The 23,717-nt window shown below is 48.4% G+C and overlaps 1 protein-coding gene across 1 annotated transcript; it reads right to left on the bottom strand.

Annotated features, from left to right (window-relative positions):
* Positions 1-702: 702 nt before the first annotated feature.
* Positions 703-22,158, bottom strand: ARRDC1 (arrestin domain containing 1). Its single transcript, XM_026686659.2, has 8 exons — positions 21,586-22,158; positions 13,101-13,211; positions 7,530-7,580; positions 5,914-6,068; positions 4,880-5,062; positions 3,944-4,120; positions 3,128-3,542; positions 703-2,255 (listed from the first exon to the last, which is right to left on the bottom strand). Exons 1-8 carry the CDS (start codon positions 21,701-21,703, stop codon positions 2,191-2,193), a joined length of 1,275 nt encoding a protein of 424 aa, XP_026542444.2. The 5' UTR covers positions 21,704-22,158; the 3' UTR covers positions 703-2,190.
* Between the last annotated feature and the right edge of the window lie 1,559 nt (positions 22,159-23,717).

Raw genomic sequence — 23,717 nt, 5'->3', positions numbered from 1 at the left:
TACTTCTATAGTTGAGCAATCTGCTGCCCACTTCAGGCTTTGGACTTAGGTGATCTCATCCGTCCCAGCTGAATTTGTTCACGCGGCTCACAAATGTATAAACTCTGCTCGACCAGCCGTATTTGCTGGCTTCACAAAACTTACTCAGTCAAAACCGGAGCCCATTATCCCTTAGTGTGCAGGATGAACTCGGCCTTGTAGTGAAAAGTATCCGCAGAACAGCCAAATTCCATCCCTCTCCATCTCGGTGAACGTTATCTGGACCTGTGTCAGGAATCTGGAATCCTTTGAAATTTGTGAGTTTAAGCCGCCAGAAAGGAATATCCATAACTGTCCGATTTTGCAGATCTTTCTGGAATGGTCGTTAAGTGTGAATAATGGCCACGAGTCATTTTTTTTCAACCCCTTTGTATCTTTGAATGGTCCCTAAATGAAGTTGGTTGTAAGTCAGGGATTATATCAATATTACCAAGATTCTGCCGTTTCCGACAGGTGGAAGGAAATTAATATTTTTCTCTTCTTCCCACGAACTCTCCAGAGCTGGTGGGGGTTGCTGGAGAAAGGAAGCTGTGCCTTTAAGTGAAACCTGGCCAAGGTTTTAGATTCTCAAGATGCAACTGACTTAAGGGGAAGAACATCACGACCTGCCAAACCACAAGGTGAATGAAAAGAGGAAGAGAAGGAGCACCGAAACAAACCCTTTGACAGCTTTTCTCAGAATAATTTATTAAATACATTAAAATTGCTTTTTTAAAAAAATGTCACAATAAAAACAGGTCAATCAAAAACCGAGAGAGACAGACAGAGGGAGAGAGAGGTTTCAATCACCTTAGAAGTAAAAAAGAGTTGATTTTAGGCATCCAGGTGGGCTGCGTCCATGCAACTGAGGCTCTGTGAAAAGGTGGGGAGGTTTTAGCCCTGGGGTAATTCACAGTCAACAGGAAAGGAAAAGAAAATCAGACTGTTGGGGGGGTAGGTTTTAGGTCCCAGGAAATGCATCTATAGGGAACCTGCTCACTGCTCCTCAAACAAATCCCCTGAAGCTACCTTGATGGTTTGGGAGAAGACAGGTGATTGAGGCAGTGAGGTCAGGGAAGCAGCTCTTGGGAAGCTTCCATTGGAAGAAGAAAATTTTAAAAAAAATAATGACAATGATTAAAAATAACTAACCAGCCACGATTGGGTAGGGTTCACCAGCCAGACAAACTGAGGGTGAAGGCAAGGGGGACAATCAGGACCAAGTCCTGTGTAGTCAAAAGGTCCTTGAGATATAAGGTCTTTGTTTTGTTTTTTCAAAATTAGATAGATACTTTAAATTCTAGCCGCGTGTCTCTCTCTCTCTCTCTCTCTCTCTACCCCTTCTTGCGGTTCCATCTTGTTTCATGGGAAACAGGAAGGCCGAGGTAGAAGTTGGACACAAGCCATGATTGTCAGATGCTACCAACCAGATGGAAAGCCAACGTTGGAGGATTCAGGAGGAGAAATTAAGGATCTACTCGTGCTCAAGAGACACAGTTCCCGAAGACGTTATCTGGAATGAATCCTGGCCAAGCAGAGTGGCTTGAACACATGAGGACCTCATTGGTCTCAGGGACCACGCTATCATCAAGGAAGATCTTTCTTCTACCCAAGGCTGGCTCGGCACTACAAAAAAAGTCCATCTTCCATCTTTCTCCTGTGGCAACAGACCTCCAACCTTGGAAAAGCTCCAATAGACAGGCACTGAGTTCGAAAGGCTGCAAGAACTCCTGCCGATAACCTGTTGACACCGTTATGTCGTTGCAAAAAGGATGTCCGTGGATCATGGGAATGTTTGCCCTGCTCTCTAGAAACACCTCTAGGACGTCAGAGGAGAAAGGAGGAGGACAACATGGGACTGTCCAGACAGTCAATCCCAGGGTGGGAATTCAAGAGCAGCACTCCAAAAACAGAGGTGCTTGCGTGGTCCACCCCACCTTCTTGGATTCTGGTTGCATTCCCGATAAGGCATCACAGGTGTTTTGGAGAGTAAAAAGCAGCAGCAAATGGAGGACGGCACAGTTCCCAGGTGGGATGTAAAAAGGCATCCCTAGCGTGAGTGAGTGGCAGCCAGCAGGCCCGCGGCCAGGGGATGCTCCCTCTTCCGAGCAACGCTGCGTACCGTTCCTTCCTCCCAATTCACTCTGGTCGTCTTTAGATCGTTGTCGTTGCCTAGTGGTCGTTGCTCAAGCTGGAGGCCGCACTGCTACAACTCTGTTCGTACGAAGGAGGGGCCTCTGGTGAGAAAGGAAGCAGAAGAGACATTGTAATCCCTCATTTGAGGAATCGTTTGGAGGTGAATTGGGTACGTCTAGTCTAAAGAAGAGAAGGACTAAGGGTGACATGATAGCAGTCTGCCAATAATGGAGGGTCTGTCTCAAAGGAGAGAGGGACGACCTATCGAATGGCATAACAGAGTTGGAAGGGACCTTGAAGATCTTCTAGTCCAACCCCCTGCTTAGGCAGGATACCCCCTATACTACTTCAGACAAATAGTTATCCAATCTCTTCTTAAACATTTCCAGTGTTGGAGCATTCACAACTTCTGGAGGCAAGTTGTTCCACTGGCTGATTGCTCTCTCAGGATTCAAACATTTTTACTACAGGTTCTGTGGGCGTGGCTTGGTGGGTGGGGCAGGGGGAGGATGCTGCAAAATCCCCCTTCCCTCCCTTCCCCACCAACCTGCTTTCCAACTCCGTTCTCCTGGGCAGGGCAACCAAAGGAGACCCAGCCAATCAACTGGGACTCGATGGGAGCAGGGAAGGGATGGAGTTGGCGGGGCCAGTCAGAGGTGGGATCGGCCGGTTCTCCCAAACTCAAAGTTTCCGCTACCAGTTCTCTAGAACTGGTCAGAACCGGCTGAATCCCACCTCTGGTCTGAGGGGAGTCCTGCCTTAGCGCTTGCCCCTGACATGAGTGATAGGCACGCCCACCCTGGCCAAACACCCCCCCCCCCAAGGTCAAACACAGCCCTGATGCGGCCCTCAATGACATCGAGGTCACCCCTGCCTTCAAAGACCCTCAACCTGTCTTTCTTACATTCTGGGGCCCGACAGAGCTCTCTACCCACCCGTGGATAATTTCTTTCCAACCCCAGCAGTGGCTTACCGTATGGATAACCCCAGGTGCTATACTCGGGCGGTAGGATCAAAGAACTGGCCGTGGCCACCGGAACGACAGCCCCCTCGGCATAATACGGAACCGTTGACCCCGTGGACAAGCAGAGCGTGGGCCGGTTGGGGGAGGTGACCTGTTCCGGATTCACTCTGGCTTCCGGGAAGCTCAATCCCGGGGCATAGCTGAAGGGCTGCTGCTGAGAATGGCTCTTGGTCGGGATTGAAATATTGTCCATGGGGTGGGAGTAACCCCCGGCTGCTTCCTCTTCTTCGGGGGGTGCGCTCGGAACCACCGGGGAGGGAATGTTGGGGGCCAAGTGGGCGGGGCTTAAGGGGATCCGGTTCACAGGAATGTTGCCGATGTAAATGGGTAAGGCGACGGAGACGTCGGGGGACTTGAGGGAGACCTGAGAAAGATCAAAAAATAAGGGTGGGGGCATTCTCATTAATACAGGGAGTCATCCACTTAAAGCACTTCATCAAGAGCCATGCTGGCACAGTGGTTAGAATGCAGGATTGCAGGCTGACTCGGCCGACTGCCAGCAGTTCAATCCTGACCGGCTCAAGGTCGACTCAGCCTTCCATCCTTGGGGGGGGTGTCAAATGAGGACCCAGATTGTTGGGGGCAAGAGGCTGACCCCGTGAACCGCTTAGAGGGGCTGTAAAGCACCAGGAAGCGGTATATAAGTCCAAGGGCTATGGCTATTGAACATCTACAAGAAAACCAAGCACAGAGAGCACCTAGGAGCCCCTTTCCATTTATCCTCTGATCCACCAGGGGGGCCCAGCTGAAAGTCCCTGATCTCACCTGGATGTAGTAATCGATGTGGATGAGACTGCAGCCTTGCAGGATGGACTGTGGCAACGCAGGGACAAGAATCTGCTCTTTCCACTCTGCGTGCTTCCACGCTTTCACCACCGAACCTTCTACTTCTGCTATGCTCCTCAAGTCATAAATCCACCGCCTGGATTTATAGGCCACTTTCTGGCAGACGGGGAGGAGGGAGACAAGAGAGGTCAAGGGGAGAAGAAAATAGTTTAGTAATGGATAAGTTTCTCCAAACGCCAACCCTAAAGAAGCAGCCGAAAGGGCCATGGGAGAAATTGTGTTCCCTCTCACAAGGGGCAACTTCAGTGAAGCTGAACCCAAGGGAGGTTCCAGACAGGCCAAAGAAAGTTGCCATGAAGAATCAACCCAGGGTAGTTTGGTGTAGTGGCTTATTTAAGGATTGGAGGGAGAGCTGGTTTAGTTCCAGGAAGCGCAGGAGATATTGGGGGACTAGGCATCGTCCCTCAGCCTTTGCAGTTTTAGGATAAAATCTCATGCCATCCACCCATCCATCCATGAAGCTATCCTTCCTTCCTTCCTTCCTTTCCTTTCCTTCCTTCCTTCCTGCCTGCCTGCCTGCCTGCCTGCCTGCCTGCCTTTCCTTTCCTTTCCTTTCCTTTCCTTTTTTCTTTCCTTCCTTCCTTCCTTCCTTCCTTTCCAACCTTTCTTCCATCCACCGGTCCTTCCATCTATCCCTCCTTCCAACCTTTATTTCATCCTTACCTCCCTCCCTTCCATCTTCCCTCCCTCCTTCCTTCCTTCCATCCATTCACTCCTCCATCCATCCCTCCATCCCTGTCAATGTTCGTCTAATGCATGAATCAAGGAGGCAGCTGAGAGGGTGAGCACAGGGCCAAATACCTCAAGACCAACCCAACTTGGCACCACAATGCCGTCTTCAAGAGATGCGGTTACCTGGATGAGGCTTGCCACAATGGTGCTGGTGTCCCGGCCAGATTTGTTCTCAATGTCTGTTCGCAACTGGATGACCTGCCCGACGGTGTAACCCTTGAGATCGGTGGTGGCCGTCAAAACCACGTTTCCTGTTTTGACAAGCTTGTAGCTGAACTTCTTGGTGATGGAGTTGGTGTTGCATTGCTGCAGGGGGTGAAACAGAAAGAGGACGGCTGGGTCAGCTGAGTGGACATCAGCTGAAGAAACCCAGCACCGCCTCCTGGCGTGGTGACACACAGAACAACTAGACACAAGGACAGTTTTGTTCCCAAATGCCATCCTTCTGCTAAACAACCAACTGTCCAACTATTGAGCAACACTGCCTTACTCTTCTTCTCATCCTTCCTATTCCCTATCTCTTCCCACTTATGACTATAACCGTGTTGCTTGTATCTTTGCAACTTATATTGTTTTATTTGTTTTCCTAGTATGTTGTGTTTGCGTATTAATATCCTATGACTATCACTAAGTGTTGTATCTTAGGATTCTTGACAAATCTATTTTATTTTTTCTTTATGTACACTGAGAGCTTATGCACCAAAGACAATTTCCTTGGGTGTCCAAGGAAACAATTATGTTTTGCACTTGGAAGAGATTTCTTTTCAGGTGGGGAGGGGGAGTGGAACTCCTTAGCATCAGAGCAGGTTAATAATAATAATAATAATAATAATAATAATAATAATATAATAATAATAATAATACATAATAATACATAATAATAATAATATACTCTAAATACTCTGATGGGCATTTCGAAAAATAATCCTTTCTTAGCAAGCACCTAGAAGCCAAGAGGAACCTACGTGCCAAATTTCACGTTTGTAGGCTGTACAGTTCTGGAGATTTCGAGATGATGCGTGAGTGGTTTTTCCAAAACTAATTGCACTCATATAGTTATTGAGTCTTTTATTTTTATCAATAAAAAAAGAATGTTTTTGGTGGGGAGGAGAGAAAGAACCAAAGTTTGGGGTCAGCAACCTCCATCCCCAACTTGCCTCAATATCTGGGATATCGTTCAGATTCAGCGGACACAGAACGTAGAAGACCTTGTGACACTTATGATCCTTGGAAAACCGTGGCGTCTCGATGACAGCTTTCACCTGATGTATCACTTTGCCAAATGGACCTTCAAAAGAGGTGGGGGCCGAGGCTGGTTTCCGAGAAAGGTGAGAAAAAAGAATAAATATTCAGGAAAAAAGGTGAGGAAGGTGTATACATTCTAAACAAAATAACAATATACAATTTTCTCCTAGCCTGAACAAAATGAGGAATGAAAGTGTGTGCAGCCAAACCCAGCCATGCTCCCCACCAAAAATCAGAGGGACATCGATCTTGCAAAAATTAAAAGTCAGTGTGCAATGTACAAGTAACTAATTCTAATTCCACCGGCTTGTGAGGCATAACAAGAAGTTACGAAGGGCATGCTGTGGTTTAAAGGCCAAGAATTTTGCTTTGGTTTTTTTTTAAATGAAGTCAAATATTCTTAGGAAGATAAAATGCCCAACCTCTTTGCCTTTTCTGCAAGTTGCATGGAGGAGGGCACAGAGCTCTGGACAAGTGTACACTATACTACTAAAAGAAAAATTTACCTATCAACTTTTTTCTTGCAAATCTTTGTGGTTCCCAAACTTGCTGGTTTAGAAGGAGCTATTTATCCTGCTGTTGCTTATCATTCAGGAGAGGAAGAGAGGAAGGAAGGAAGGAAGGAAGGAAGGAAGGAAGGAAGGAAGGAAGGAAGGAAGGAAGGAAGGAAGGAAGGAAGGAAGGAAGGAAGGAAGGAAGGAAGGAAGGAAGGAGATGGGAAGAGAAAGGGAGAGAGGGAGAAAGGAAAGGGGAAAGAAAGAAAGAAAGAAGAAAGAAAGAAAGAAAGAAAGAAAGAAAGAAAGAAAGAAAGAAAGAAAGAAAGAAAGAAAGAAAGAAAGAAAGAAAGAAAGAAGAAGAAAGAAAGAAAGAAAGAAAGAAAGAAAGGGAATAACAAGACCAAGCAATGATCCAACTTCAGACTGGGGTTTAGAGCAATTATTTCATTTTGGCCCAAAGTTAAACTGATCAAAAGTTGAACAATTACAAAGCCTGGCCAATCAGTTTAAAACTAACTTGTTTATTTCTAACGCTCTTGTATCTTAAAAGATCCAGGCAGGTTTCCACCAAGGAAATAAGAAAAATAAAATAAATAGAGCTTGGAGGAAAACCACTCCAGATGTGTCTACCATGCCTAATATTGTAATCCGCCCATTGCCACTCACTTCATCCAAACCTCTGAACCGCAGCTGGCATTTCAATGTTTACCACCCCAATCGATCAGAGATGAAAGCACATATCATCATCGTTTAATGACCCCATCATCCCTGGTGAGGCAGAGCCTGGGCAACTGAATGGAGCTAGCAGAGGGTTTCCTGGCTGGATGGCCTGCCTGTCACCAATGCAGAGTTTTGTTCTGCAGATATATTCTCATTGTGCCCAGAGAGATCCAGGATCGAACTCACAGCCTCCTGATTGTAAGGCGAGAGCTCCACCTCTAGGCCGCATGCGGAGAGTTAAAGGGAGAAGTGTGGAGTTGCAGGATAATCACAAACCTGTACCAGAGAACAGGAAGAAAAATCCCAAGTACCTGGCAGCAAAAAACGGAATGGAAAGGTGTGCTCGCCAGTGGTCAACATCCCTGAAAAACAGAAGAGCAAAAAAAGAGAGGAAAAAGTCAGATATTTGGCCGGCCATCCGATGAGCAAACCATCCATCTTGTTGGGGGTGTTTTAGATCAAGAAATGATGGAGGAAGATTCATTCTGCTTGGAAACGGTTATGGAGCTGGGTGCTTGGTGCTCTGGGAGCTGGGTGGTTTCCTCGCAGACGTTTCGTGACCCAAACTAGGTAACATCATCAGTGCTAGAAGGGAGGAAGAGGAGGAGGACTAGGACTCTGGGGTCCTTGATGATCTCTGAGCTTGGTTGTTTTCTTGCAGACGTTTCATGACCCAACTAGATAATACCTTCAATGATAGCGAGTGTGGGATTTGTTGCTTATTAGCATTCTACCCACTAGCACTGACATTGCTACCTCGTTGGGTCATGAAACATCTTCAAGAAAACCATCAAGCTCAGACCCCACAGTCCTAGTCCTCCTCCTCCACCTCCTCACTCCCTTCTAGCACTGACGATGCTACCTAGTTCGGTCATGAAACGTCTTCAAGAAAACCAAGAAAGGTCAGAGAGCACCAAGGAGCCCTCATTTCAACCCGGAGCTACAAATATTCTCCTTTATCCATATTTAAAGCTTGCTGGATGATGGAGAATGCGAGAACCAGTCCAAAAAACTGCGATTTCTTCTCCTCCACCCCAATAGTTCAGGTGTGATGAATCCAGATCTCAGGGACTCAAAGACAGTAGAGAAGAGCTCCATCAGCCTCGCTAATAAAACCATCGATCCGAAAAGCCTTTTAAGATTCAGGGGAGAATTGCACAGGATGCACAGACAGCCGGTACCCAAAAACTCAGGGGCAACTTCCTACCAAAGACCCAAAGAATATTACAGGATCCGGGAAGACCGTCTATCGTTCAGAAATACGGTCATCTTTTGCAGGGGGAGATCAATTAGCCATGGGCTGCAATCCAAGGTCCAGGCTTGCAAAAAAAAACAAACACCAAAAAGGACTTGGTCATTTTCCATCTGGTTTTGTTTCCAACCCTACGTTGATGCCTCGCAGCTGCTTCTTGAATCAATGTGGGAAGAAGATGAGAAACGTTGAAGCCCATCCAAGAGTGGCTAAATGTGGGGGCTTGTTTGCCAAATAAAGAATTTTGGGGGGGTCTTTTCTGGAGCAACTAAGGACACGTGGGGTTTATCTTGGCCTGTGCCGCTGTTGCTTCTTCCCCTCCATGAGAAAAGGAGGAGAAAAAAGTTCGGCCATTTGTCACCACAGGAATTGAAAGAGGCTCCTGGCAATCAACGTTGCACTTCCTCTTTTTCTGACCCTCCATCTCTTTTAAAGAGGCTGCCTCTCTTTCCAGTTTTGACTCCGAGAGTCCTGCTCAATTCCTGATGTCTTCTGGACCCACCAACAAGTAGCCTTCGACTTAATATTCGTTTAGTGCCCGTCTGAAGTCGCGACGGCACTGGGAAAAACGTGATCCGTTTTTCTCCCTGGGACAAAGAGCCCAGTGTCTTCCTGCACAGAAGTATTTCACAAAAGTTTTTTCCCCCCAGCTAAAAATACCTCTGGGAAAGAAAGAAAAAAAATATCAGGTATTATGTCGAAAAGCCGCTGCCTTCCTTCCCCAAATGGCTGGAAAACACATTTCACCCTGCCAGCTTCTTGCAAAGTGGGGCCAAGCACACAAAAGAGAAGAAAATCAAGCTGCAAAACTTTGCAGGGGGGAAAAATACACAACACACACACACACACATTTTTGCTCCTTTTTCCAATACATTCTCTTCCTCTCCCGTTAGCAAGAAACAATGCCTAAGTTTCTGGCTCGGCCCAGCATGACTTGCAGATTTGCCTCTCACAATTGAAGTAAAAGTCCATGGAAAAGAGCAGGAAGTCATTCATAGGTGTAAGCAGAAATATATATATGATTTCTCGCAGCAAAAAGCGAACAAAAAGCTGGTGGCTCAATGGATGGAAAAGAATTCAAAGAAAAGGACGTATCTCATTTTCTTCCCATTTTGCATTTTGCCCCTTGGCTGGAAAGACCGACACTTTGATTTGGGGTTGGCTGATTAAGGTGGGTTTGTGGTCATAGAAATAGCTGGGGTAGGTAGTCCTTGACTTATGATCCCAATGGAGGCCCAAATTCCTGTTGTTAAGTGAATTTTGCCACACTTTATGACATTACTTGCTGCTGTTAAGTGGATCACTGCAGTTGATTAAGTCAGCAACACGGTTGTTAAGTGAATCAGGCTTCCCCATTGACTTTGATTGTCAGAAGGTTGCAAAAAATAGATAGATAGATGGATAGATGGATGGATGGACGGATGATAGATGATATAGACAGATATAGAAAGGATAGATGATAGATAGATAGATAGATAGATAGATAGATAGATAGATAGATAGATAGATAGATAGATAGATAGATAGATAGATAGATTATAGATGATAGGTATAGACAGACCCAGACAAATAGTCCTTGATTTGCAACCGTCATTCAGCAACCAGGGGAGTGGGGTGTGTACAGCAGAGGAATTTGGGGTTGAGTCATCAGAGGAGAAAGAAAAGCAAGCAAGAGAGAGAGAGAATTGGACGGAATGGAGGAAGAAACCGGTCGAGCTGCTTTTTGCCCCAGACTTTGTAACCTGGGGGGGGGGCAGGGTGCGCGTTTCTTACACGCTCCAGCTTTCTTTCCACCCGTTTTTCCCTTTTGCGGCTGGTTTCCTCGCTGAAAACCTGCCTGTTTGTCCTGAGTCCATTGGGCCCCTTGTCTTTCTAAAAAGCCCTGGGGGGTAGTAGGAGTATGTGGGACCCACCAGCCGGCAAAATGAGTCGGATCTCATTCCTCACCCGCCCCTAGAAGGCATTTGGGTGCAGCAATCAAACTCTCCTTTGTAAAATAAAATAAAATAAAATCCCTTTTTCTAGCCTTTGCAGATTAACAGAGTTGGAGGGGACCTTATAGGTCATCTAGTCTAGCTACTCCCCCTCTGCCCAAGCAGGAGATCCTACACCATTTCTGTCAGTCTCTTCTTGGAAGCTTCCAGGGATGAAGCTCCCACAACTTCTCTTCCGTTGGTTGCTTGTTCTCACTGTCAGAAAATGTCTCCTTAGTTCCAGGTTAGTTGTCCAGGAGGATGGTGGGGTTCTTGGTGCTCTGTGAACATGGTTGTTTTCTTGCAGACATTTCATTACAAACTAGGGAGGAGGAGGAGGAGGAGGAGGAGGAGGAGGAGGAGGAGGAGGAGGAGGAGAGGAGGAGGAGATGATGATGATTGGGGGAGTCCTTGGCACTATGTGAACATGGATGTTTTCTTGCAGACATTTCATTACCAAACTAGGTAACCTCATCAGTGGTAGTGAGGAGTAGTGTTTGGTCTCTGAAATTCCTTCTTTATCTCCACAGATCCACAAGCTCTAACTTTGCTTTGCTTCCAAACGTGGAGCTAAGAGAAGGCCAGCCTCTTGCAGAGACACATGTTGCGGGACTATATATATATATGCTTGGTGTCCTCCAGAAGGACAGGGACCCCTCTCTGAACTTGCCCCCACTTTCGGAGCATTTAAAGCTGCATGTGACCTAACTGAGGGTGGCTGAAGTGCTGACCCGAATCCCGTCTCCTCCTGTTACGGCCAAGAAGTCCTGGTTGCCAGGTGGATGATTCATTTCACCTCACCGCAAATGGGGAGGAAGGTGACGTCAAGTGCAACAAACAGGAGCCAGGAGGCGACAGGTGTGGGCCGAAGGGCGCTCAGGCTTTTACGTTTCCTGCTTAGATGGGGGGAGGGGGGAGTGACCGTCTTTGCTCTCTGCCGGAGGCCTGGGTTGCAAAATGGAGGACGTTGGCCTCGCTGGTCCCTGGCGGCTCAGCAGAAGACCCTGGCAGGAACTTCAAACACCTCAAGTGCCGTGGATGCCTTAGTTAGGTGGAACCCGCTCTGCATGCAGGGGATCGGCCAGAGTTGAAATCCTGGGGGGGGTCTTCCAGCCTCCAGGTCAAGGCCCTGAATTCTTGGGGCGGGCTCTTTTTTTTTTTTTTTTTTGATCCACAGGCTTTTTGGTTGGTCTTTCCAATAAAGGAGAATGTTTGTAGTTTAGGGAAGGGAATGGGGGGGGGGGAGGAGGATGTAACCTTATAGACACCTCTTCTTCAAGCTGGTCTTTGTAGTCTGAAATCATTCATACCTCAACCAGTTGGCTCTCTTGGTTGGTTGGTTGGTTGGTTGGTTGAGCCACCTCCTCCCGCCACGTGCTTCATGAGGACAGTGTTACAAATTCCTTAGACTGCGGGAAGGTGGTCTTCATTTATTACCCTTACAAAATGTATAGTGCAGCCTGCCCCTCTCCTTCCTTCTGCTCTCCTTCCTTTTTTCTCTTCCTTCTCCTTTCTCTTCTCTTTCCTCTCCTTCTTTCTCTTCCTTCTCCTTTCTCCTCTTCTCTTTCCTCTCCTTCTTTCTCTTCCTTCTCCTTTCTCCTCATCCTCTCCTTCCTGTTTTTCCTCCCCCTCCCAAGCAATCTTAAAATTCCTCTCCCTTTTCTGTAAGCTAAATTTTGCAAACTAGCCCCTGATGCGCCCTGCTTTGTTCTGGGGGGGGCAGGGAGGCAGAAACGGGCTCCGGAGATTAGGAGGCAGAGGAGTGGCAAATCCCGAAGCCGAGGTCACTGTGTCCAGGGTGGGATTTCCCTCCCAGCCTCCTGCTCAGAATTCCACAATAGCCAGTTTGTTTCTCGGCACCTTGAACTTTATGCAGAGAATTTGGCTGCTTTTCTTCCAGTGAGGAAGTTGCAGCTGGAGGCTTGGCTGGGTAGAGGATTGGAAAGTTTCCCTCCCCTCATTATTTTGTGCTGGTTCTTTCAGATAATCTTCCTGAAGGACAGCCTCCTTTCTCTACCTCCTCCTCCTCCTCTTCTCTCCCCCACAGCTCCTGCTAAATCTTAACCTGCCTTCTTTGATTAATGGTAGAGGGTATAAAACTCTATCATTGTCAAGGGCTTACAAGGGTTGGGGGAGCCCAAGGGCGGCTGAGTCGACAAATTGTGCAACCCTGTCAATGAAACAACAATCCTGTCGGGAGGGCTGGCCTGAGAGAGAGCGACTGGCCCAAAGTCATCCAGCTGGCTATTGTAGCTAAGGCAGGACTAGAACTCACCGTCGCCTGGTGATTGGCTCAAAGTCACCCAGCTGACTTTCATATCTAAGATGGAACTAGAACTCACTGTCTTTTCATGATTAGCCCAAGGTTACCCACTCATGCCTAAACTGGAACTAGAACTCACAGTTTCCTGGTGATTAGCCAGCTTTCATGCCTAAACCAGCACTAGAACTCACCATCTCCTGGTGATTTGGCCCCATCACCTCAAAACTCTCAGCTCTCCATCCAATAATTCTCTTTCTGCCAGCCAGGCCAACCAAAGGAAGAAAATTGAGAAGTTAAGCAACTTCTGGTTCAAGCAGAGCCTGAAAAACAAGCCAGCCACCTAGCCCGTATTTCTTCTTTAGCTTCCTCTCCCGAAGAGTTGCTTCTTTCTCACCTTTATCGGCCAGGGACAGCGTCGTGTTGAAATACTGCTCTTCCACGGTCCACGCAGTGTCGTTTATCTTGTTGGAGACGCCACAGGAGCCCACGCAGCTCACTTTGATGGCTGGGTCAGAAAGAGGAAGGATGAATGGTTGGGGCCGACTCATTAATCCGCCGAAGAAACAAACCCAAGAGATTCCATCCTGATCTCCAGGCCACGCAGAAGCCCAAAACATGGAGTGGCGGAGCAAGAGGGAGTCCAGCTATTCTCCAAAGTCTCAAAGGTGCCCCTTTTTTTTTTTGAAAGAGTCAACTGGACTTTCTTTGAAGATGTTTCACTTCTCATCTTCTTCAGAAGAGAGAAGAGAAAAGAAGAGCTGGAGAAGCTTCTTGGATGAGAAGCGAAATGTCTTCAAAGAAAAACCAGAGTCCAGTGGCCTCTTGAAAAAAGGCCCCTTGGGGATAACCAGGACCTGGATGGCTGAGAATCTCCACAGACCCCATTCCCCAAAGCCCCCCGAGGGCAGGACAAGAGGCACCTCACTGGAAACCCATCAAGGAGAGGAGCAACCTGACAGTCAGAACATTTAACCAGGGGAACCACTTGACTCCAGAAGTTGTAAATGCTCCAACCCTGGAAGTTTTAAGGAAGAGCTTGGACAACCCTTTGTCTGAAGTGGTGTAGGGTTTCCTTCCTAAGCAGGGGGTTGGACTAGAAGACCTCCAAGGTCCCTTCCAGCTCTGTTATTTTGTTACTTTGGTTATAAGGCGTCAGATACAGAGCAAATTGCACGTCACTTAAGCCAGGATTCCTCAATGGCTCGTCATTCTAAACCCAGATTTCTGGTTTAAGACGGCACTGTCTCCTCCCAGGAGCAGAATCCTCTGCTTATGTTTTAGGCTTTTTCAGTTTTATTTTTTTCAAATATGTGTTTGTATTCCACCTTTATTATTTTTATAAATAACTGAAGGTGGTGAACATATCCAACATACTTTCCTCCAATTTTCTCCACAACCACCACCTTGTGAGGTGGGTTGAGCCGAAAGGGAAGGATTGGCCCCAAATCACCCTGCCGGCTTTCATGGCTATGGCAGGACTAGAACTCACAGATTCTTGCTTTCTAGCCTGGTGCCTTAATCATTAGGCCAAACTCTTCTCGTTTCCTGTCCTTTTGACTAGGCAGGAAATTAAGAAACTGCTAACACTTCCCTTACAGGCTGCTTCTCCAATTTTTTTTAAAAACCAGTTAACGGGGGGAACCCTCTACTCTGCGATAGCCAAAATCAAGCCACATACGGAGTGTGCCCCTGGACGAAAGATTGGGGGATCTTAAAATTGTCCATCTTTCCTCTGATCGAAGGGGAACATCCACATTTAATGCATGAGCGGAACTGTGATTTCTTCTACTTAGTTTTTAATGGCCTTGCAATAGAAAGGAAATTAAATCAGATTTAAGTCTTCGTCCAGGCTCCAGCCAGTCTCTTCTGGAATATCTATCTCAGCACATCATTCAAGGGCTAAATTAGGGTCTGCTCCTTGGAGGGAAAAAGATGGCCATGGGCTACACACCTGAGCTACAACCCCATCATCCTATGGGAAGCTCCTCAGCCATTTTTAAAAAAAAAATGTAATGTTCCTTGTGGATCTCCCGAGTTTTACTGACTGCAGTTTGGCCGCCTGCTTTCTCTTTCTCTGTTCTTTCTGTTGCAATCCAGTTTCATTCTATTTCCTCCTTCTGGTTTTCAGCTTTATAGACTCGAATAGAAGAGAATAGAAGAGTTGGAAGGGACCTTGGAGGTCTTCTAGACCAACCCCCTGCTTAGGCAGGAAACCCTACACCATTTCAGACAAATGATTATCCAAAATCTTCTTTAAAACATCCAATGTTGGAGCAGGCACAACCTCTGGAGGGAAGTGGTTCCACTGATTAATTATTCTCAGAGTCAGGGAACGTCTCCTTAGTTCTGGGTTGCTTCTCCCCTTGACCAGTTTCCACCCGTTGCTTCTTGTCCTGCCTTCTTGGTGCTTTGGAGAATAGCTTGACTCCCTCTTCTTTGGGGCAGCCCCTGGAAGACTGCTATCGTGTCACCTCTAGTCCTTCTTATCATTAAACTAGACATACCCAATTCCAGCAATCATTATTTATATGTTTTATCCTCCAGTCCCAAATCATCTTTGTTGCTCTTCTCTGCACTCTTTCTAGAGTCTCAACGTCTTTTTTATTGAGAGGTGACCAAAACCGGATGCAGGATTCCAGGTGTGGCCTTACCACTGCAATCTACAATGATGACGGAGAATGGCACTGCTGATGCCAGAGAAGCTGCTTTTTAAGCAAAGAGCAGAGTAAATTATATCCTGAAACCTCATTTTTAAACCTTTTCTCGCATCGAAGGTTGGAGCCTGAGATTTATGCTTCTACGATCCGTCGAGGCAGCAACTAAGAGGAATTGTATTTCAATTCCCATGGCCATCAAATCACAGACGGTTCTGTCAGCAAAAATAAATGAAATAAATCTAGTTCTGGGGATTCAAGATGAGCCTAACACAATGCGGTTTGCCCATTGCAGCCCGCTGGAGCTAACCAGGGTTTACTGAATCAGCCCCAATCAAGGAAGTTCATGCCACGCTCCACGAGCAAAGCCCATTTCGACAGCATGACAATCGAACCCTCCTTAGGCGGGACGCCCTGCGCATTGGGTGGTGTGAGCATTTCAGAGGGCGAGGAAGCAGAATGTAACACAAGGGGTTGAAGAAACACAGCACGGGGACTCCTCGAGTTAGAACCACAACTTGCCACGGCCAACTTGCCACGGGACAAGAGTTGCCCTAATATGGAAGAAATTGAGGAATAGAACCATCAAAGAAAGGAGGCAAAAAGAGAGACAGAATGAAATGTGAATGACAACTATTAAATGAATTTTTAAAGTATTTTAAATAATTACATTGATGGGTTGAATTGTCCTGCAGCGAGTTAGCCCATTCCAGATGAAGACTGTCCCAAAGGAGCTTTTTGAAAAGGCAGCTGGACTTTATTTTTCCTTGAAGACATTTCCCTTCTCATCCAAGAAGCTTCTTCAGTTCTGACTCAGTCTCCAGACAGAACTGAGGAAGCTTCTTAGGTGAGAAGTGAAACCTCTTCAAGAAAAAACAACATCCAGTTGCCTTTTTCAAAAAGCACCTTTGGGACAACCATGACCTGGATGACTGAGAAGTGAGGGAGAGGGAGAGAGGGAGAGAAAGAGAGAGGGAAAGACGGGGGAGAGAGAGGGAGAGAGTGAAAGAGAGAGAGGGAGAGAAACAGAGGGAGAGAAAGAAAGAGAGAGGGAGGGAGGGAGAGAAAAAGAAAGAAAGAGAGAGAGAGAGAGAGAGGCAGCTTCTGTTCCCAGAAGCTCAGGCATCTTTTTCAAACCCAAATAACAAAGCATCGTATTAATAGCCTGGGTGCACAGCCCTCGAAAACCAAGTTTGCATTTTAATCAGGGCAAACGAGCTCGCGTTATGAGCGAAAGACGAGCAGGCAGCCATTCAAGGGTGCTAACCTCCCCCGTCTAGTAAGTCAGGTTGGAAGGAGGGGGAGGCAGGAAGGAGGCCCAGGGCCTGTTCGGGCTAATTGCCATCCTTGCAACCCCAATAATAACTTTTTTTTTTCATTCAGTGTGGCGTGGCCGCCCACTCCAATGGATTCTGGGCAGCATGCTGCGCCTCATACGCGCTTGGAAGAGTTAAAAAGGTAGACAAAACAAGATTTAAAAACAAACACAATAAAACAGGACAGAGCAGTGTGCACCCCCCCCGCAAACAAAACAAAAACACAGCATTAAGCCCAAACCTGGGCAGAAAGCCAGCTTCACAAGCTTCTCAGAACCGCTTCGGGAATCAGATCCACCCTTTTGCAAAAAAACGAAAAAGAAAAAACATATCTAGTTGCACACTCGGCCGAGGTGTGGCCGGTTTCTGTGGCTTCTTGGAGGTTTGCCAGGGTGGGTGTGCTTTTAGCCTTTGGTGGTGTTTGGGGAGGGAGCGGGAGAGCATGCAAGTGGAGGTGTGTGTGTGTGGGGGGAATTATTCACGGCTGCTGCTTCCTGGGGTGGGGAGGTGGGGGGTTCTTGCTTTTCTTCTCTGAATGCTTTTCAAGAAATTTCCTGCTCTGCACCGAAAAAGGGGGCGCACGTGGGATCCATGGGCCGCACTTTGCCCGCCTTCCGGTGGCCGAGGAATTGATGAAGCAGCACGGAAAAGGCTGGCTCTGCGGGGCTTAACCTCGTCACTAACAGAACGGCTGCCGTGATTTACTTAACAACCGTGGCGAGAAAAAGTCGTAAAATGGGGCGGAACTCACTGAACAAATGCTTAAACCACAGAAAAGTTGGGTCTTTAATTGTGGTTATAAGTCAAGGACCGTACCTGTACTTCTTGTTGTAGAATAACAGGGACCCTGAAGGTCTTCTAGTCCAACCCCTGCTTAGGCGCTGTACCGTAATGGAGGGAGATGGAGAATTGATCATGGTCACATGACCGTAGGGATGCTTCAACATTCGTAAGAGTGAAAAAATGGTCATAAGTCACTTTTTCCTTCGAACCATCACTAACTGAGCCGCTGTAAAGTCGAGGACTACCCGTGTTTACCATGGTGGCAGCCTCTCGGGGTTCTGTGATGGCCATTTGGGATCTTCCCAGCCGGCTCCCAACAAGCGAAGTCAATGGGGAACATCAGATTTGTTTAATGAACAAAAGATTCACTTAACAACTGGGGCTTAACAGCTATAGCAATGGGGGCAAAAATTGGATGAGACTCACTTAACGCCTTGACGAGCAACGTAAATTCTTCTCCCAATGTTAGTCATAAGTCGCCGAACCCCCTGTATGGGCACCGAGGTCTGAAATGGCTGAATTCATCCTTTTCCCAAAACCCCGTTTGCTAAATTCTGTTCTGGAAAGAAAGTTCGACCAGCGACTCGCAGCAAAACAAAACGAACAACAATTAAAAAGTCACCCCGAAACAGCAAACCAGCAGAGAACGTGGTAGAAATAAAAGATCACTAAGAAATTTTGACGTTTGAATCATCTAAACAGCCAGGAATAAATCAGGCCGATATTTGTGTTTTCTACAGTATGCCAGGTTTTTATCAGGCCATGTCAGAATGCAAACCACCGCAAGATGGTCCGTCAAATCCATCCTAACTGCGTCGTCAAAATGCACAGGCTGGCACACTTTTTCCTTCTAGAGCAGAGAATTTGCTGTCAGTTTGAAAAGACCTTCTGTTTGAGCTGAAGGTGCCTAACGAAAGAACCGAGTGGGAAGGGACCTCGGAGGCCTTGGCAGGAAGCCTGGCCTGTCCCATTGCAGACCGATGGCTGCCCAATCTCTTCTTAGAAACTCCCAGTGTTGGAGCATTCACAACTTCTGGAGGCAAGGGGTTCCACTGGTTCATTATTCTCAATATCAGGAAGTTTCTCCTTAGCTCCAGGTTGCTTCTCTCCTTGATGAGTTTCCATCCCTTGTTTCTTGTCCTGCCTTCAGGGGCTTTGGAAAACAGCGTGACCCCCTTCCCTTCTTGGGGGCAGCCCCTGAGATATTGGGAGGCTGCTATCCTGTCACCCTCAAGTCCTTTGATAGCTATCACCCATTTGGCATCTCTTCCACTAGCAAAAAAACAACAACACTCCCAAACAGGTGAGTAAGAAGGGGGTGAAAATGCCGATGGAAGCTTTGCTCGGCCAGATGCCTTGAAGGCCAATCATGATTGGAAGAACACCTCGGTCACGAGCCAATTCTTGGACAGAGACAGACAGCAAGAGAGGCCTGACTCATTAGAAACCAGCTAATATCTTACCAGGTGTTTTTTTTCCGTATCAGGTTTCATGGTCCTTTGAAGAAACCTTTTCAAAGGATTCATTTGTGTCCAGTTTTTGGAGAAGGCTTGGTCCAAGCCCTGAAGTTTTCTTGGCGAGTTTTTTTTTTCCAGAAATAGTTGCCATTGTCTCTTTTGTTTACAGTTCTCTGTCTAGGTTGCAGCTCCAGGATCTTCTAGTGTCTCATCCAAATCCAGGTAAGGCCTAAACCAGCTTTCCAAGTTCATCCAAATATTCTACCTGCCATGCAAATTCTCACTCCAGAAACATTAGGGTGAATGAAGCTGAGAGGGCAGAGATCAAAATCAGATTCATGGCGAGGAGAAAGGGAAAAAAAGATCCGGCACCAGCTAACTGGCTGCCAATTGCTTCTTATTCAAAGGCGTCTGAAGAATTCTTGGCAGAGGCCTTGAAGTAGTGTCGACTTGGCCAGTTCACACACCCATTCTTTCCAAAACGCCCCTTTGTGTTCAGTGGTGCCCAGGAAAAGAATCTGCCAAGCAGATGCCAGGTCAGCCAGGACGTTGTGTCCAATGCACTTGTGAAGGGTCCCTGGCGCCCTCTGAACTCCTAGCACCGATGACGCTACTTAGTTGGGCAAGGAAACGTCGGCAAGGAACCAACCAAGCTCAGAGAGCACCAAGGACCCCTCAGGTCAACCCTGAGCTACAAACATTCTCCCTTGTTGGAAAATGGCACTCCGTTCGGAGAGCCCTTGTCTTCCAACACACTCCGGGTGCCCTTCGCTCAAGGGGATCCGTAGATCTGATCTCCAGGACTGAAGGGCCCAGCGGAGAACTTCGAAAGCGTCAGAGAGAAGAAACTGTGCTCTCTCCTTCGTGGCTGACTCCACACCACCCTGAGAAGACACAGCAAACCGTAAGAGCTCATCGGGACTCCACAACCGGCAATCCACGGGTCCCGATGCCTCACACGGGCCGAGAAAACCATCCCACTCACCCCAAACACAAACTCCCTTCCTTGGTGGGGAACCTGCAGGAACAGGGAACGGCCTGTCCCAGCTCCTCTTTCCTCCAAAAGAGACAGTTTGTGTGAGTTTTTGCAGGGGTTCCAAGTGTTCTAACAACAGTTGAGTCAACCAGTTCTCTTCCCAGTCCTCCTTCTATTCAAGCCCCCCCACCCTTGCCTGTGAAAAAAAAGACCAGACAGGACAAGGAAAGTCTGGGGCTTCCATCCCAACTGCCTCATGGGAAGACGTTCTCTTCTCATCCAACAGTCTCTCGCCCTAGACCAGGGAGGGCGAACCTTTTCAGTAAATAGTGGCCAAACCAGAGCGCACCCGTGTGTCATGCGTGTCTCAGCGCCGGAAACCGAAGAGCAGCTGGCGATGATGCGCCTGCTCAGAGAGAGGGTTCTGCGTGCCACAGGTTCGCCATCCCGGCCCTTGGCTCTTCCAGAAATTGGTGGGCTAGTAATGCACAGACAGTTCTCGACTTACAACAGTTCGTTCCACGTTACGACGCTGAAAAAAAGGGGCTGACAACCGTTTCTCACACGGACGACCATTGCAGCCTCCCCACGATCAGAGGACCAACATTCAGGTGCTTGGACAACTGGCTCACATTTATGACGGTCGCAGCATCCCGGGGTCACACGATCCCCTTTGGGAACCTTTGGACAAGCTCTGGGGAAGCCAAAATTTACTTCTCGGAGTGCAGTGATTCACTTAACAACGGGGGAGGGGGTGGGACAGGTGGGCATCAATGAGGCACAACTCAGTGAACCCCCTTTTTCGCTTAGCAGGAGACATTTGGGGTTGTAAGCCGAGGACTCTCTCTCTCTGTGTCTCTGTAGCTTGACCAGGGCTTATCTCTTTACGGCAGTCCTGGAAACCAGAGATCCCGACCACACAACCCAGCAAAGCCCTATCGGTGGGGTGCAGGCAGCCCATGAGACCACGCCCCCCTCTGGGCCACTGAAAAAAACTCTCTCCACGGAATCCGGTGTCCCCCCCCCCGTGCTCAACAGGTTGTGGGGGGGAGCCACTCACTGCCATAACCCACCCACCCGCAGCTGTCCCTTGGGAGGGCAACCGAGCTTCAATCCAACCAAAGGAAGCAACTGCGGTTCACAGACTCCTATCAAAGGCTCCAGTCTGACCCCCTCGGCCACGGTGGGTCCCCTGCGTTACAGGGTTGCCCCCCCCCAGCCAAGAACCCTCCCTATGCCTTGATTTCCTGGGAGAAACACACACACACACACCTTTTAGCTAAAATGAGGTTTTTCCTTTTGGCAGGAGCTTCTCCTGGCTTGCTTTAGACAGGAAACAGGTTCGAAGTTTCTGCTTTAGCAGACGGAAGGCCTTCTCCTCCAGGGTTCCAGAAGAAGCTCCGCTCCAGGGTTCCAGAAGAAGCCAGGTCTCGGGGCGCCCATCCATCACCTCCCCAGTGGGTTGAACCCCAAATGGGGGAAGATGACACCCACCCCCCTCGGTAGGAAGAGATCGAGGCGCTCCCCTGCCTTCCTTGGGGTCCCAATCCGAAGCTGCAACATCTCAACCCTTGGCCGGGGGAGGAGAAGAGGAAGGAACCCCCCGGTCTCCATCAGGAGCCGAACCCCCTGAACGCCCCCTCGGCCAGGTGCAACGAGAGCCAGGTCCCCGCCTTCCTCCATCCAGGCTTACCGCGATATTGGAGAGCTCCGGCTAAGCGAACGGTGACGCTTCCCACCAGCGGCTCGCCGGGGCTGTAGACCACCCGGCTGTCGCTCAAGCGGATCTCGAAGAGCTGGACCTTCCCCATGGCCGGGCCGAGAGGGGAAGTGGGAGGGGGGCAGAGAGAGAAGGGCCTGCCTTAGCCGGGTTGCTCCGGGGTCCGTTGCGTCTTGGCTTTTCCTGCGGCTGCGTTTTTACGCGCCGCTCTCTCTCGCTCCTGCCCGACCTGGATTGCGGAATCCGCAGCTTCGCTTCCTTCGCTCTACCTGCGGCCTCGGGGCGGGGCATCGAGGGCACCGCCCCCTTCCAAGGGCCACCCCTGTCCCCGCCCCTTTAATCCCCCTCCAGCCCCAACCGCTTCTGGGGGCGCGGAACCAGCTGTCCTGCGCTTGGCTAGGCTGGAGGTGCGCGCTTGGATCAGCCTCTCCCAACCTGACGCTTCGGATTCCAGTTCCCATCATCCCCGTTGTCGGATTGAGAAGGGGGTTGAAGCTCCCGGTTTCGAGGGGAGGAATGGAGGTTTATACCAGTAGGTGTAAGACTGAGGCTTGCTCAACTTGGAAAGGCGAACCAACGTGGCCATCGCCCCCAAGTGGAGATTTCCAGGTGGATCGGAGCGAGGGGGATCCATCATCCCCAGCCGCGCTCAAGACAACACACGGAAAAAGCAGTGGGCTACTCAAGGGACTTAATCAGGGCAAGAAATGGCACATTTTATACCTTTTCCTAGCCCGGAGTGAAGCTTGATCGGTTGAATTCCTACCTGCTGGGCCAACAGATCGGAGCAGGCTAATGCTTAAAAAGGAGAGGCAAAAATTTTTTGGGATCCCTTCGGTTGGAGTCACACCCGAAAAGGAGTGAGATAAATATATAGAATGTTATGGTATAAGTATGAAAATAAAGGTTATAACTATGAAGTACAACAATATGCAGTTAAGAGACTATAAATGCATGACTAAGAGAATACTGATTACAACCAGGGTGTACAACTCGATGTATACTTAAAAAGGACGGGATACAGCCGTTGCAAGACTGAAAATGTGATGCACTACAAACTCTGACTCATTTTCCTGGAATCCATCGGTGGTCGCCAGTAGCGAAAACACTGAAAACAAGGATGAAATTCAGCCAAACAGGCTGTGTTTGGTTGCAGTGAGGGGGGGAAATAAATAGCTCCGGCAGCCAAGGAAGGGGTGAAAATCCCCACCAAGAGAGACAGCAGAGGCTGCCCTTAAGCCCCCTGGTTTGCCATTGGCACCTCCTCCCACCGTCTTTTGAAAGTTCTTGGAAGGGAAGGAGGAGTTGGGAAATGAGTATTTTGCAGCCGGCTCAGAAGGCCTGGGGAGGATGGCAGGTGGCGTCCCTTTTTTTGCCTCCCCCAGACTTCCCCCCCCCCCATGGCTCTTCTAGGCCAAAGGGGGTGAATGTTTTGAAGACACGCCAGTCTCTCCAGGAGCCAAGAAGATGCTCCCGCAGTTTGTGAAGCTCTGACTCCAGGCCCTTTTCTCCATTCTTCTCCCCCTCCCCGCCTCCCAGCATCCATCCCGGAATACGGGGAAAGTGTTGTTGTCCATTTGCAGCTGGAGACGGCACACACGCATGTGAGCGAATAGGCCTCTCGCTGTCTCGCCAGGGGAACTTCCGCCAAACCTTCAGTCCAAAGTCTAAAATTACTTCACCGTGGAAGCCATTATTAAGTAAGGGGGAATAACAGCCGATTTAATTGGCTGTCTGGAATCAAGGCTGAGGAAAACCAGTTCTTCTAATTGGAAAGGGAAGGGAAGGAAGAGGAGATGGACGAGAGCTTTGCAATTCACAGGGCTGAGGCCTGCTGGAGAAGAGTTTTGCTTGGCCTGGTTCTTTTAAAACACAGCTGTTCGCTGGAAACGTTGGGTGTCAGAAAAGCTAGAGGGCACCAGGCTGCATAAGTGCTTGGGTAGTGTTGGAAAATCATGCCTGTCTATTGGGGGATTTTGAGAGGAAACAGGGAACAGAACAGAACAACAGAGTTGGAAGGGACCCTGGAGGTCTTCTAGTCCAACCCCCTGCACAAGCAGGAGAACATATATCATCCAGGACAAATTGCTGTCCAATCTCTTCTT

Source organism: Notechis scutatus, chromosome 15 (assembly GCF_049901735.1).
Source record: "Notechis scutatus isolate UNSWTSFEM ecotype Mainland chromosome 15, rNotScu1.2, whole genome shotgun sequence".
NCBI classification, from domain to species: Eukaryota; Metazoa; Chordata; class Lepidosauria; order Squamata; family Elapidae; genus Notechis; species Notechis scutatus.
This window is presented reverse-complemented; position numbering and strand designations above follow the sequence as displayed.